This window comes from Aulonocara stuartgranti (genome assembly GCF_965226115.1).
Source record: "Aulonocara stuartgranti genome assembly, chromosome: 15".
Classification (NCBI taxonomy): Eukaryota; Metazoa; Chordata; class Actinopteri; order Cichliformes; family Cichlidae; genus Aulonocara; species Aulonocara stuartgranti.
This window is the reverse complement of record NC_138951.1, coordinates 39115291-39130526: the sequence shown is the minus strand read 5'-3', so window position 1 is coordinate 39130526 and position 15236 is coordinate 39115291. Positions and strand designations below refer to the sequence as shown.

At 40.1% G+C, this 15236-nt stretch overlaps 1 protein-coding gene and 1 long non-coding RNA gene across 3 annotated transcripts in view; both read left to right on the top strand.

Annotated features, from left to right (window-relative positions):
- Nucleotides 1–15236, top strand: part of atp13a3 (ATPase 13A3) — a 57179-nt gene that overhangs the window by 33620 nt on the left and 8323 nt on the right. For both annotated transcript variants that reach the window (XM_082505577.1, XM_082505578.1), the window contains exons 10-29: nt 4204–4276; nt 5088–5219; nt 5345–5527; nt 7459–7616; nt 7946–8134; nt 8288–8349; nt 9584–9734; nt 10188–10307; nt 10519–10536; nt 10755–10908; nt 11278–11398; nt 11582–11706; nt 12159–12319; nt 12754–12882; nt 12971–13050; nt 13286–13328; nt 13420–13529; nt 14085–14181; nt 14268–14340; nt 14433–14610. In XM_082505577.1, the coding sequence (XP_082361703.1) occupies nt 4204–4276; nt 5088–5219; nt 5345–5527; nt 7459–7616; nt 7946–8134; nt 8288–8349; nt 9584–9734; nt 10188–10307; nt 10519–10536; nt 10755–10908; nt 11278–11398; nt 11582–11706; nt 12159–12319; nt 12754–12882; nt 12971–13050; nt 13286–13328; nt 13420–13529; nt 14085–14181; nt 14268–14340; nt 14433–14610 (2357 nt within the window). The remainder of the gene's footprint in view (nt 1–4203; nt 4277–5087; nt 5220–5344; nt 5528–7458; nt 7617–7945; nt 8135–8287; nt 8350–9583; nt 9735–10187; nt 10308–10518; nt 10537–10754; nt 10909–11277; nt 11399–11581; nt 11707–12158; nt 12320–12753; nt 12883–12970; nt 13051–13285; nt 13329–13419; nt 13530–14084; nt 14182–14267; nt 14341–14432; nt 14611–15236) is intronic.
- Nucleotides 69–2072, top strand: LOC309689302. The gene is made up of 3 exons (XR_014271328.1): nt 69–581; nt 698–801; nt 906–2072. It is a non-coding gene; the product is annotated as an uncharacterized lncRNA (long non-coding RNA).

Sequence of the window (15236 nt, the reverse complement as noted above, 5' to 3'; positions counted from 1 at the left end):
TTGAGTGGGGGGGGGGGGGGGGTTACGGTGGGAGCTGAGGGGGGGGGGGGGTGTTAGGTTTCCTTTTTTCTTTTTCTTTTTTAAGAGAGACACAGTCCTCCTGTGTCTTCTCCAAGCTTCACATGTAAGATCCAACAGTGTGAAGCACATAGCAGCTAGAAACTGTAATGCCACAGATCAGAGAGGCTTCATCATCACCATCTTCATCGCCGTACGATCAGAGCGTGAGACTTCACATCTGGAGCACAGGAGACATTCTGTGATAAGTCCTCCTTCTAGCTTGTCCCACAAGCAGTCGGTGAGATTTACTCACAACAAAAAGGGTTAATGACATAATTTCCATGAAAACATGTATTCATTCTTTGTAAAGTGTTTAAATTGTGTTTTCACTTGACCTTAGGAGTGTTAGAGTGTATTGTAATGTCTGTACTCAGGTGTTTCCCTCTGTGATCCATCCCCATCAGAGCTGAGACACTCAGGACTGAACAGACTGCACAGTTTCTGTGACCGAGCCTCCAAAACACCTTCTTTGAAACCACTCATGATAGAAGGGCTTCATATTTGCAGCAGCACTACTACAGGTATTCAGTTTATTACAGGATGTGTTTGTTTCTTAGGACCAGCTCTGAGTGCACACTACCTAACATATACACCTTTCTGTTCATTACAAACCAACTACTCTGGATCATACGGCCAGTTGGCAGGAATGTTGCTGCAGGAAAACATCCCTGGAGATCACCATCATTGTCAGACTGACTGTGCCTCCTCTGTGCAGTGTCAAGATCCTCTCTAAATGAGTGTGTAAGTTAACATTTTCATTATTTTATTCCCTTTGACAAGACAAGTATCACTGATATTTACATTTACAACTACATATGTTCCCGTTTTCTGCTCTTCTTTTAAAGTCCTCAGCTATCCTGCTTCTGTGCTGCTTGCCACACATCAAACACTGGCCGGATGACAGGGAGGATCCACTCTGAAGTCACTGGACATGATGAGGATCATATGGGACTTCATAGTTTCACAGAAACATTGTGCTCTGTGATTACAGGTTTTAAATGGACATAATGACTGCCTCTCTCTGATCAACAGGCTAAAGGATTGTTTTCATTGTTAGTGCTCTGTACAATGTATGCTTATTTAATATTTCATCACAGAGCAAACCTTTATTTATTTAACATTTTTTTATTTTGTTTTAATGTTGAATTAACTGTGGGGATTTTTTTAAGTGGGCACTTGGGATGTCATATGACCAGAAATGTGGTAACTGGAATTCAACAGTATGGAAGAAAAAATCTGCTGAGAACGAAACACATACAAAAACCCCCAAGAAAATTCAAATTCATTCCATGTAATCCAATCTAAAACATTTTAAACTGCTGAACAGCAACACAAACAGTGTTAAAAAACAGTGTTAACAGAATGATTATGATGATTTTGTACCAAAGTTTCAGGTCACATGGCACACCTAGTGTGTAGTGTGGGGTATCAGCTGGTAAGTATAGGTTTTTTCATATTTGTGTCCTTAGAGTTTAGATAGATAAAGCCTTGTGTATAATAATTAGTCATAACCACAACTCAAAGTCAGGGACTAACTAAATTTGGGACTTTGTGTCTGAGCCCAGGTTAAAACAATGTGTAAAAAAGCATTTAGTGGCATGGCTGAACAATGCTGTATTGATACTTATTTATCCATGTTCACAAAAAGGACTAATGTGTTTATTTGATTATTTGCATGTGTTAAACTGTGTCACCACCTTAGGCTTTCATTTGAGTTTACTCACAAATCTCTATACAGTTCTCTTTTACCACTGTGTGGATTCTGTTTACATTAAAACATAAAAAAGAATGAGTAATAAAAAGATGTGTAGACAGATCAGAAGATTAAGTAGACCGATAGAAACAGCTGTTCAGCCATGTTCTAAGAAACCAACACAATTTAAAGGTTCAGGATTGTGGTTTTAAAAGTTGAATTTTCATGTATTTCATATGTTGCTCATTATTTTTTATTTAGTTATTTAATTTAGTTATTTTTCTTTATTCTACCAGTCCTTTTCAGAAAGAAGCTGTAAAATATGACTTAAGATTTTTATGTTATTTTCTATGACATACAAAACAAATTGATGTATGTAATACTATGATGAAAAACATCATGCTGTATATTAAAGTTTGTATTTTCTGCAGAATGTTTGTTCATCTTTTAAGTTCATTTCAATTAGAAGAATATGAACTTTTAATATTCATTCAGAGGTTTTCTGACTCTAAATTTTCTTTTGTCATTACTCATCTTTTTATTATTTACATTTTAAACATGCTTAGCTTTTTCCAACTTCTTCTATGTGAACATCAGCTTTCAAAGGTTCTGCACTTTTATTTGCAGGTTAAAAATTCTGTATTTTCCAGCTCATTCAGATTTTTAACTTAACATTCAGCAATTAATTCATTTCAGTGCATACATTCAGATTCAAGCATTCACACTGCAGTTTCTTCAGAAAATGCACTTTCTAGTTATTATTATTTTTTCCTATTCCGTACGTTTTTCGCCGACTATCTCCTTCAAAACCGTTCAACTTAGAAAAACCATTCAAACACCATTAGATTCCTCTTCTTTTGGAATGGTGTGCTTCTATTTTTCTCATTTTTAACATTTATATTTTTAATTTTATTCAACTTTATTCAACAAAAATTTCCCATGTATTTCAATGGGGAGACCCTTCAAATTCTCATTCAACTTACTCATTTTTAAACTCTTACTACTTCAACATACGTTCACATAGAGCCACCATTCAAACTTTAAAACGAAGACAAGACATTCAACTATTCAACTTGTATTTATCTTTTCAATATCTATTATACTTTTTCTTCAGTTCCAGTTTAAGTTTCATGATGTTTTTTCACCCGTTTCAAAATTTATAATGGGTGTGTATGGGACGGAATGTTGGGGCTAGAGTGAGACAGCTCAACTGCTAGAGTGAGAGGAGCAAAAAAATTAATCTTAAAATCTTTTTTAAAACTGCTGCTGTGTCCGCAGCGTTTGCTCTACAGGTATGATTTTACCCTCAAAACGTAGCCATGGCTGTCCTCTTTCATCCAATGTGTTTACTATTGTCCTAGGTGTTATGGTTCTTTCGTAAATGTCACCAATGCACAGCCTCCTCCCTCCAACTCTTCCATAGACTCTAATGTTAAAATGGCTCAGAAGGTTCGTTTGAAAATCAGAAGAGCATGGTGTCTTTCCACTGTCACCACGTCCATATAATAAGCTCCACAGGCATGAAAACTGAGAATTAGGTAGACTAGACATTGCTGTCGCTCACGGTGAAAGAATTTTGTCAATACGACTTTTACTTTTCATTTGGGAACGATTTGTTTCGGCCTGACTTTTCTGTTCATTTTAAGCAGCAAAAGTGAGGTGCATGTCTGTGTATGTGTGTATGGAGCCATTGGGTGCGGTCACTATAGCAACCAGGCTCACACCTGCCTGCTTAACGAGCTCTGCCTGCCACTGTACCAAGATTCATCTTAAACACTTCTCTTTCAACTGCTGCTGTGTCCACAGTGTCACAGCCATCATTTTACCCTCAAATTGTCGCCATTATTGTTCTCTTTCCAACACCGTATCTTTCAAAGCTCAGGCATTTAAACTTTTTAAACTGTGTGGATCAAAGTGGAGGGATCACATTTGAGTCATTCAGTGATTCAAAGAATATGACCTTTTAATATTCATTCAGATGTTTTCTGACTCTAAATGTTCTTTTCTCATTTCTTAGGGTTTTCTAATTTACATTTAAAACATTTTCAGTTTTTTTCCAACTCCTTCTTCTGTGTAACCTTCAGCTTTTAGCAGTTCAGCACCTTTGTTTTCAGGTTAAATTCGTTTTTTTTTTTTTGTTTTTTTTTTAATCTCATTCAATATTTTTAACTCAAAATTCAGCAATTAATTCATTTCAGTGCATACATTCAGATTCAAGCATTCACACTGCAGTTTCTTCAGAAAATGCACTTTCTAGTTTCCTTCTACCATTATGATTTATACCAGTGACTAAACTGAGTATCTAATCTAGCGTTTTCAGTCCAACGCATGCACGTGGTTTACTGGCTCATGGTTGACTAACTCAAATGAAAACATCCTTGCAATTCACAGATGTTCATGGGAATTAAAAAGGTTTTTTAATCATTGTTATTTTTCTTCTCTTTCTCCAGCAATACGTCATGCTTCATGACATGGTGGCAGCTCACAGTATTGTTCGTGTGTCCGTATGCCGAGCCAATAATGGTTTGTAAAACTTTTTCTTTGATTTTATCTTTTGTTTGAGATTCAAAAATTATTTTCATAGGAAAAATGCATCAGGTATTCTATATTCAGCTAGTTTCAAAAAGGGATTTCCAATCCAAATCTGACAACGGGGATTTTTCTGCATTTATGCCGAGCCAGACCCTGCACTGGCTGCCCTCTAAATGTCCTCTGCTGTGAAACACTGCAACGTTAGAGTCTATATGACAATAAGGATGGACAGTTTGGTCTGTTATTCTGCACAAAAGGTTCTGTTTGTGTTTGCAGAAGTGATGACAATACCATCACCATCTCAAAATGCATGTCATTAGTTGTCCAAAGGAGGGTGGTTGAACTTGGGTTTAGAGTTGTCAGACATAGCTGTGGGGGCACATAAGCTGTAAGGTACTGCTTATGATGCCTCAGCTTTTTCCACTGCTGCGTAGAGAGGCATTATTAATGAGAGAAGTGCTGAACAAGACTATGAGGCTCTTAAACACAAAATATCTCTGTGGCGGGGCTGCTGCCAGTGCTGCTGCAGGGGAGGCGGACACACCTGCACGGCATCTGCAACTCTGTGCTGACTGACTGTTGTTGTTGTGTGTGTCTGTAAAGGACGACAACAATATGTTGAAAAGAATGAGCGAGTGGTCGGGTCTGCCTTGGGTTTATTACAATCTCCTCATCCCTGTTGCCTATCATGTCCACTGTCTACACTTGGAATACATTTCTCACCTCTCCTGTTTTAGGTATGATGTCTGTATCTGATTGCACACATTCACTCACTTTGTTTCTACCACATATTTCCTGGCAGATATCGAGGAAATTTTGTCTACTGATCTGGTGCCCGGTGACGTGATAGTCATCCCCAGCAATGGGACCATCATGCCATGTGACGCCGTGTTGGTCAGTGGCACCTGTATCGTCAATGAAAGCATGCTTACAGGTTGGTAGAGAAGCACATGTAAAGACTTGTTTCTTCAAATTTTATGTCTTTGCAAGTTCCAAACAGTCTGGTTTTCCTCTTATGTATTTCTGGACGCAGTGCTAATGTCTTTTAATCCTCATTAGGTGAGAGCGTTCCAGTGACAAAGACCAACCTCCCAAACCCAGTGCCAGGGGACAGGGGGGAGGAGGCTGGTAGTGCCTACAACACAGAGGAGCATAAGAGACACACACTCTTCTGTGGCACCAATGTAATCCAGACCCGCTTCTACACAGGCGAACTGGTCAAGGCTGTAGTGGTGCGCACAGGTTAGTTTGGGGGTCTGGATTCAAGTGCTTTAATGATTAATGTGATTGTAATAATCCAGATCTTTTAAAATGAAATGGGGTACTGTTACAGTATAACAGTGAGATTTAGCCTATATGGAGCGATCGTGGCTCAAGAGTTGGCAGTTCGTCTTGTAATCGGAAGGTTGCTGGTTCGAGCTCCGACAGTCTCGGTCGTTGTGTCCTTGGGCAAGACTCTTCACCCGTTGCCTACTGGTGGTGGTCAGAGACCCCGGTGGCGCCAGTGTCCGGCAGCCTCGCCTCTGTCAGTGCGCCCCAGGGTGGCTGTGGCTACAATGTAGCTTGCCATCACCAGTATGTGAGTGTGTGTGTGTGAATGGGTGGATGACTGAATGTAGTGTAAAGCGCTTTGGGGTCCATAGGGACTAAGTAAAGCACTATACAAATACAGGACATTTACCATTTACCATATGTTTAAGTTAGTGACATAGTCTCTAATGAAATCCTTTACTTTACTGCAAAGTGGGAGCTTGATAAAGTTGGCTGGAATAAAATGGTTTGTCAATTTAGAACAACAAGCTTGCTGTTTGATCTATAAAAGTCCGTTTGGTCAGAACATTTTGCCTCAGTTCAAATGACAGAATGAAAGAAAGTAAGGGCCTGTCTCAATATGCGTACTTGCGTTCTCGTGTACTCGTGATACGTCATCAGTCGGAGAGCAAGTACTGTTCCAATTCAAAGTACGCATCAAGCCGAGAAAGCGAAAAATTCCCGGATGTGTTCTCGCTCCGCCCGTTTTATCGCGCATGCATTGGGGCGACCGTGGCTCAGGGGGTTGGGAAGCGTATCTGTAACCGGAAGGTCGCCGGTTCGATCCCCGGGCTCTCTGTCCTGGTCGTTGTGTCCTTGGGCAAGACACTTTACCCTACTTGCCTACTGGTGTTGGCCAGAGCGGCCGATGGCGCGATATGGCAGCCTCGCTTCTGTCAGTCTGCCCCAGGGCAGCTGTGGCTACAACCGTAGCTTGCCTCCACCAGTGTGTGAATGTGAGAGTGAATGAATAGTGGCATTGTAAAGCGCTTTGGGTGCCTTGAAAAGCGCTATATAAATCCAATCCATTATTATTATTATTATTGTGTGGACTTGGTACAGCTAAATAACCCAGAATGCATTTCGTCCAAAACGCAGCAATGGCGGACGAGCGCGGCTAAAAACTTTTAAATATTACTCTTTCTGGGTCACAAAATAAACTTTTAAGTTATTTTCAAGCGAGAATGTAGCTGTGTAAACTTCAAATATCTGCTCGATTTATCAAGATATTATATATTTCCAAACGTGCTCTGACGTTTTCGGAGACGTCTGTGACCCGCCAGCTCCATAGCAGACCGCGAGGTCGAGGATCACTAGAGCCGGCGAGAACAGCGGACTCCCGGCACATCGTTTTCAACCCCCTCGCGGTCTTTTCGCTACTCAGGTTAAACAAACCCCAGCAGCTGTCTATTGTATTGAGTGTCCACTAAAATAAAAATAAAAACATTCTAACATCTCACCTGCTTGTTTTTATTAAGTCACACATGTACACTATTTTTATTAATAGAGATTTCGCTACTGAGGTTAAACATGATATATAAGTCACTTCGTTCACTTCTAAATGTTAATGTTTGGTTTATTTCAGTGTTTTATTTGTTCCTGAGTAAACCGGTTTGGCTGTGATTAAAGTTAAGCTTCATAACATATTACTCACAGCTAAATTAAGAGGGGACGGCAGTAAAAACTCCGGACCTGTGACATCATCAAGCACGCTGGTGTTCCAGTTGTACAAATCGCGAGTCCGTGCTCGCATTCTCGGCAAGTCCGGACTCGCCGAGAACGCGAGCACGGACTCGCGTACTTGAGAATTGAGAAAGGGCCTAAGACTTAAAAATGACCAAAGATTCATTTTCTTCACTCAGGTTTCAGCACAGCTAAAGGCCAGCTGGTGCGCTCCATCCTTTATCCCAAACCCACCGACTTCAAGCTGTACCGCGATGCCTACCTCTTCCTGTTGTGTCTGGTGGCTGTGGCTGGAATCGGCTTTGTTTACTCCATTGTACTCAGTATCATGAACGAGGTAATGCAGAAAGTTAAAGGAGAATGATCGGTCTCCTCTTTCAGTTTTTCTTTTTCTCCAAAAAATCTTGTAAGATGATTACGTTTTCAGATGGTTTCCCTTTTTAATGCAATACAATTTAATCGGGTTGGTTGAAATGCCTGAGGCAGCTGTTCTAAGAGTGAGTCATCCTCTGTGGCCAGTAGAAACAAATATTTTGTTCTCCAGAAAACTGACAGTCTTCTCATACATTTGTGTATCTCTTAGCACTGAAGAACATGGGCTCTTTGTGAGTTGTCGAGAATCAGGGTTGTCAAACATGCAAACATCTGCAGTTTTTTGTTTGTTAGGTGCCAGCTAAGACCATCATCATTGAGTCCCTGGACATTGTCACCATAACAGTACCACCAGCGCTGCCAGCCGCTATGACAGCCGGCATTGTGTATGCACAGCGACGCCTAAAACATATTGGCATTTTCTGCATCAGCCCACAGAGAATTAATATCTGCGGCCAGATCAATCTGGTGTGCTTTGACAAAGTGAGTCTCTAATTTATTCAGATTATCAGTTGTAAAAGACGGTGCTTAAGTCACTCTGTAGAATTTTAGTGCCATGTCATATGTAGAAGCAACTGGTAGCAAAGATCACCCCGTGTTGATTCAGTTGAATTTCATTATCTTTTATCTTTAAAGACTGGAACTCTGACAGAAGATGGGTTAGACCTGTGGGGAGTCCAGAGGGTTGAGAATGGCAGGTAAGATGCTCTGTGCCCTAAATTAGTAAACGTGAGCCTATTTTACTGCATGTTGTAGCCTAAAGAAACTAAAAATCTGAAGGTGTCATTTATTTCAGCCACTGATAAACTGTTAAAAAGAGCTTAGAATATACTGGAGTGTATCTGTGTAACATTTCATATCCCTCTAAATCAGGGATGTCAGACTCATTTTACATTGTGGGCCACATGCTGCCCACTTTGATCTTAAATGGGTCAGAACAGTAAAACTCTGATAAATGTGTAAAATTCAGTAACTACAAAATATAAAGTTTTCATTTCATTTTTCAAAGATTTCCAGTGGGCTGGAGTGGAGTCTTTGCTGGGCTGATTCTGGCTCCCAGACCTTATGTTTGACACAGTTGCTGTAAATGCACAAATTACACTGAGGATCTGGGGTGTTAACATTAAATTACATAGACATTTACTAGTCTTTTAATCAACTCGGATGTGTTGTTCCTGTCATGGTTGTTTCAAACAGCTCAGAAGAAATTTGGATACGAGCAGAAACCAAGAAATCTGCTTGTCTCTGAGATTCCCAGTGATGCCTAAAACTGATCATGCATTGTAATAAGCAGTGGCTGGATGATATGTCTTTTTTCTAGTACTAAGGTTATCGTTAGAAAACTGAATTGTAATAGCTCTGAATTTTAAAGGCCTAATCATTTATTTACCAGATAGATTAAAAGTTTTTATCTTGCAAATGCTCATTTCTCAATCAATTTCTTGCACGATCTGATATCCTCGTGTTGGTGTTGTTCCCACATCATCATAATAAATGTTGTTCCAGGTTCAACATTGCAAGTGACCAATCACATTGTTGTGACGTCATACTGTTGCGACTTCGGAAAAAAAACAGCCGTGAAAAGAAAAGTACTTAACTTGCGAGAAACCCCCTCTGTCCTCCGATCCAGCGATTTGAATTCTTTGCATTTCAGGATACTGTTCTTTAATGAACGGTAAGCATTATACATATTGTTCTTGCAACATTGGAATTTCATAATTGAACGAATCGCTTGGCTTGCAGAAGTGTTATGTCACAAGAAGGTGATTGGTCACTTGCAATGTTGAACCTGGAACAACATTTATTATGATGATGTGGGAACAACACCAACACGACGATATCAGATCATCCCAATTTCTTATGACTCCCACAATGTAGTTAAAGGAGTATAATTTAATCTCTCTTCACCGCCCACTTCTTCTGCCTCTCCAGCTTCCACCTGTCAGAAGAAAATGCCTACAAGGAAAATCTTGTCAAGTCCCAGTTTGTGGCTTGCATGGCCACATGCCACTCACTTACCAAAATAGAAGGCCAGCTGTCTGGGGACCCGCTGGACCTCAAAATGTTTGAGGCTACAGGCTGGGTGAGTTCATCTGTATCTATCCACGAGCTAAATGTCTGTAAGGGCAGGCTAGAGTTATGAGACTCATGAATCCATTTTGTGATGCAGTGTCCCCTTTATTCTCCCTTCTGTCAGTATTTAGGCTGGATACAATTTTGCTAAACTGGGCATTAACGCATTATTGCTTTATAACCTGCCACAAAAACATCTGCATGATTCCAATCATGTTGATGGCTCGAGATTAGAAAGGTCCTCTTCTTTTGTACTAATCTAGTGTACGAGTTTTAGATTATATACAAAAGCTGCGCTGTTCTGATTTTTAGTATGTCTTTGGCATGTCTGGATAAGATTATTCAAAGTAAATGTTACCTCTGCCTAAAAGACATGTAAGCATTATTTCAATGTCTTAATGTTGCACATCTAAAAAGCTTCTTGGTATGAAATGTAAACATTTACTTATATTTACCTGCCCAGATCCTGGAAGAGGCTACCGAGGAGGAAACGTCTCTTCATAATCGTATCATGCCCACTGTCGTTCGACCGCCTAAGCAGCTGTTGCCCCCGGAGCCTGCTGTAACACCAGAGCAGGACATGGTATGTACAGCAACCCGGTTGTTAGCAGGACACCACAGGCCTTCAGAGTCTAGAAAAAGTATAAAATTATATGAATATATCTGTCCAGCATCTAAACGTGCATTTTTTTGTGTGTGTGTCCATGTTATTATAACATTAAAAAGAACAGTGTATTTTTACTCTTAATGACTGGTTTATTTGTTGTTGTGTGTTTTTGTTTTTGTTTTTATAGGAACTCTATGAGCTCTCGGTAAGTAGTAGTTGTATTTCTTTTCATGCCTGTCAAAGTTAACTGTTCATTTCATTTTATTTTTAAAAAGAGTAATTTGGTGATGTGAGTATTTGTGTTTTATTCATTTCTATAGTGCCTTTGTGTATAACTGGTATACTTTTAACTCGATTTTAGCATTTCATCTTTCTAATAAACAAATAATTTTATTTTGTTTGTCTTTACGTGTGCATATGCAGGCAGCCTATGAGATTGGTATTGTGCGCCAGTTCCCTTTTTCTTCAGCGCTCCAGAGAATGAGTGTAGTAGCTCGTCTCCTCGGGGAGAAACGTATGGATGCCTACATGAAAGGTGCACCAGAGGTTGTGACTAGTCTCTGCAGAAGAGAGACGGGTGAGGTGTCCAAAATGTAGAGATGTGCATGTTGTCTTACAATTTGTTTTATTTTTTCTTTTATACATTTTTCTACAAATGTATCTTTGACCTGGTATATCCATGATTTTGTCCCAAAAGTAGATTCTGTTCATCTGGAAACTGTTTTCTGATGAGCAGAATCAACTTTTTGGGACTTTCTTCCCTGGATGATTGAGCATACTTCAAGATAATGATTTTGTTGCTCCAAAATTAGTATTTAGTGTTGTTGTTAGTGTTGGTGCTTGCACTGTGAATCTATAATTCTTGGGTTTCTGTCTTCTTTTCTTGCTGTTTGTTACTGATGAATCACTGATTGGCTCTCTTGTTATTGTATTCATTTCTTTGCAGTGCCAGAAAACTTTGCAGCGGTTTTGGAAGGCTACACGAAGCAGGGTTTCAGAGTCATTGCTCTCGCTCATCGGCGGCTCGAATCAAAACTTACTTGGCACAAGGTCCAGAACATCAACAGGTAGTGTACTTTGCATTGATGTAATACATGCATTCTGTGATCTGAATAAGAAAATAAAGGGAAGTGGCTCTGTGTGGAACAAAAAAATATTTTAATGAGAGATAATTTACTGGGAAGAAATGTATGTTTAATATGGGGATTTTGTTAGACACAAACACATTCATATGTCTTTCGTTGAATTAGGGATCACATAGAAGCAAACATGGAGTTCCTGGGTCTCATCATCATGCAGAACAAGCTGAAGCCAGAAACTCCAGGGGTGCTGCAGGACCTTCATCAAGCCAACATTCGCACAGTCATGGTTACTGGTGAGAACATGCTGGTATTTTCCATCATTGCATAACAAATGAGAGGTCACAGGTATGCCAGCAATAGTTTACTCTGCGTGTATACTTTAACCAGGTGTTCCTGTCTAGACTCACTGTACTTGGCTGTGAATCAAATTCAACTTTGAGCCTTAAAAAGAATTGATTGTTTCACAATTGATCCATGGTTTGCACGTACTCTGGCTCACTTTTAACCTGTTTTTTGCAAGCTCATCCATCTCCATTAGCCCCCAAACTCTACTGTGGTGTCACTTAGGGTGAGGTGACACTGAGCTTGTATTTCATCATTCATAATTCATCATCTATCATCAGTCACAGCCAAGCAAACCCTTGGGTAACTTATTTATAACCCAAGGCTGAAGATGAAAACATGACAAGCAAATGACTGAATTGTGGGATGTTATAGCAAAATTAATATCGTAATCACTTTGCAGGTGACAACATGCTGACGGCCATCTCTGTGGCCCGCGACTGCGGAATGATCCCTCCCCAGGACACAGTCATAATTGCCGATGCCCTCCCTCCACACGATGGACAAGCCGCCAAGATCACCTGGAGATACGCTGACAAACCTCGCAGTGCATCCCGACTTCAGGTGAATCGATGGGTCTAATTCTAACACTGGTACAACACACAGGCAGCTGAACATACTTCAGCTAAACATAGCTCGTAATGTCACATATAAATTGAGCAGTATCTTGTCTACTAAAGGAAATGTAAAGGTTTTCAGCAGATCAAATACAAAACAAAGGTGTGTGATCAGATCATCCAAAACCCATTACCTGTTATTTGATTAACATCGATTACAAGTTATAGAAGTTATTTATTGATTAGATAAAATGCAGCAGATTTTAACATTCAATAGTGAATTTCTGTGTGGGTTCAGAACCTTTGTTAAATAATATAAAGATGTCTTTGTTGATTGTTAAAACAGTTCAAAGACTTGGTTTTTAGTAATTATTGAATGTTCCTGTTTTTGTTTTTTTAAATCTCGATGCATTTCTTAAAATTTCTCATACTTTGGAACAGGAAGTGAACATAAGCCTGGAGGATGTCTGTCACATAGATGATCCCAAAAGCCAAGAGCTCTACCACTTTGCTATGAACGGAAAATCATTTGCTGTAATCGATGAACATTTCCCAGATATGCTTCAAAAGGTAAGAAACTGCTCAAACGAAAATGGAACAGAAGTTGCATCAAATACGTCTTTGTTTCTGACTCCTGATTGTGTGCTCTGCTTTATAGCTCGTGTTGCGCGGCACAGTGTTTGCCAGAATGGCACCTGACCAGAAAACCCAGCTGATTGAGACGCTGCAGGGTGTCGAGTGAGTATTTAGTCAAATATGGGATGTAGCTTTGAACTTGTCAAAAATGAGATTTCAACATTCTGTTATTTAACATTCCCATCGTGTGCTGCTGGACAGTTTGTCATTAATGAGCAGCAGAATCAGCTTTTAAGTCAAAACTGAAAGTTTGTGGCATCGTAGCTTTGATCTTGCAACGACTTTAAAAAGCATTACACTGAGTAAAGATTTACTGTTTGTTCTCATGTGCTCGCAGCTACTTTGTTGGAATGTGTGGCGATGGCGCGAATGACTGTGGGGTATGTACACCTTCATCATTTGGACAACAGCTCTCTGTAATGGACACAATCTGACAGCAGTATGTATATAATGCTAACTTATCTCACCCAGGCTTTGAAGAGGGCTCATAGTGGGATCTCTCTGTCGGAGCTCGAAGCCTCAGTAGCATCTCCCTTCACCTCAAGGACCCCCAACATCTCCTGTGTCCCTAACCTCATCAGGTCTGTATTTTTATTTACATGCTGATCCATAAATGAATAAAACGGTATTAAGAATAAGTATCTTATAGGCTGAATTTGCAGTCTGGCAAATATACACAGTGTTGCGACTTTCATCCGTAAATAAAGCCACGGCCGGCTGAGTTGGTTGTGTCCCTGTGACGCGCCTCCAATAATCCATAATTTTAAGAACAAAACAAAAACAAACATTTGCGCTTTCAATCAATTTACAACTAGCGCATGGATTAACTGGTGTGCCAAAAAATGACGTTCAACAGAAAAGTTTGCCGACAAACCACTCACCCAACACACCTGCTGCGTACACCGACATCAGGTAAATAGACTGTGACCACACCCACATACCATCACCTGAGACGCAGGTAAAGCTATACACCTGTGCCACCAGAACAAAAAAGGAAAAACATAAACATTGACTTTGGCTCTTACACACAGTGTCACACTATTATTCAAATGTTTTGAGGAGTTGAATTTGTTGTTCCGGGAGCAATTTTTTCCCCCAGTTATGTTGTTAAGACACAGTTTGCTTTGTTTTTGCAGGGAGGGCCGTGCTGCTCTTATCACCTCCTTCTGTGTGTTTAAGTTTATGGCCCTCTACAGCATCATCCAGTACATCAGCGTCACTCTCCTCTACTCTGTACGTAAAACTGCCTGCTTAGTTAGATGAGAAATCCAGTGAATTCAGATTTTTGTCATCTGTACCGTGTTGTTTTTGGTTTTTAGATTTTAAGTAACCTTGGCGATTTCCAGTTCCTCTTCATCGACATTGCTATCATCCTCCTCATTGTCTTTACCAGTAAGTACAACTAAAGTATCAAGGATAAGCGATATGTGTGTTTATTTGTTCTGAATGTAATAATCCTCACTATTCACTCTGCCCCTTATCAGTGAGTCTGAACCCAGCGTGGAAAGAGCTGGTGTCCCGTCGTCCTCCATCAGGTCTGATCTCAGGGCCTCTGCTGTTCTCTGTGCTGACCCAGATCCTCATCTGCTTGGGCTTCCAGATCTGGACATTCCTTTGGGTCAAACAGCAGCCCTGGTACAAAGTTTGGACGCCACTTACCGAGTGAGCACTGACTATTACTTCTAATGTGTAGCAGACAAATACCCAAATCAAATAATAACTTTGTTTCATTATAAGTTTTAAACGTTGTCATGTTATCGTGTTCCACATTTTGTTACATGATGGATTAAATTCTGCACACAATAGAATTTAATCCACCACAATGAAATTCTTGCAAATGTATTAAAAATCGAAACAAATATATAACCTGTGCATAAGTATTCACAGCCTTTCCCGTGACACTCAGAATTGATCTTATTGTTTCCACTGATCATGTGAGATGATCTTCAACTTGATTGAAGGCCACTTGTGGCGAATTCAGTTGATTGGGGATGATTTGGAAAGGCACACATGTCAATTAATAAGATCCCATGTGTCAAAGCGCAAAGCAAGCCAGGATGTCCGAGGAATTATCTGTAGACCTCTGAGATGGGATTGTATCAAGGCACAGATCTGGTGAAGGGTACAGGAACATTTCTCCAGCACTGAAACCCAGTGAGCACAGCGGCCTCCATCATCCATAAACTGAAGAACTTTGAACCACCAGGGCCTTAGTCAGGGAGGTGACCAGATTTGCACGAATTTCAAGTAACGTTTTTTACTTTGTAACTGTGGGATTTGTGTGTATA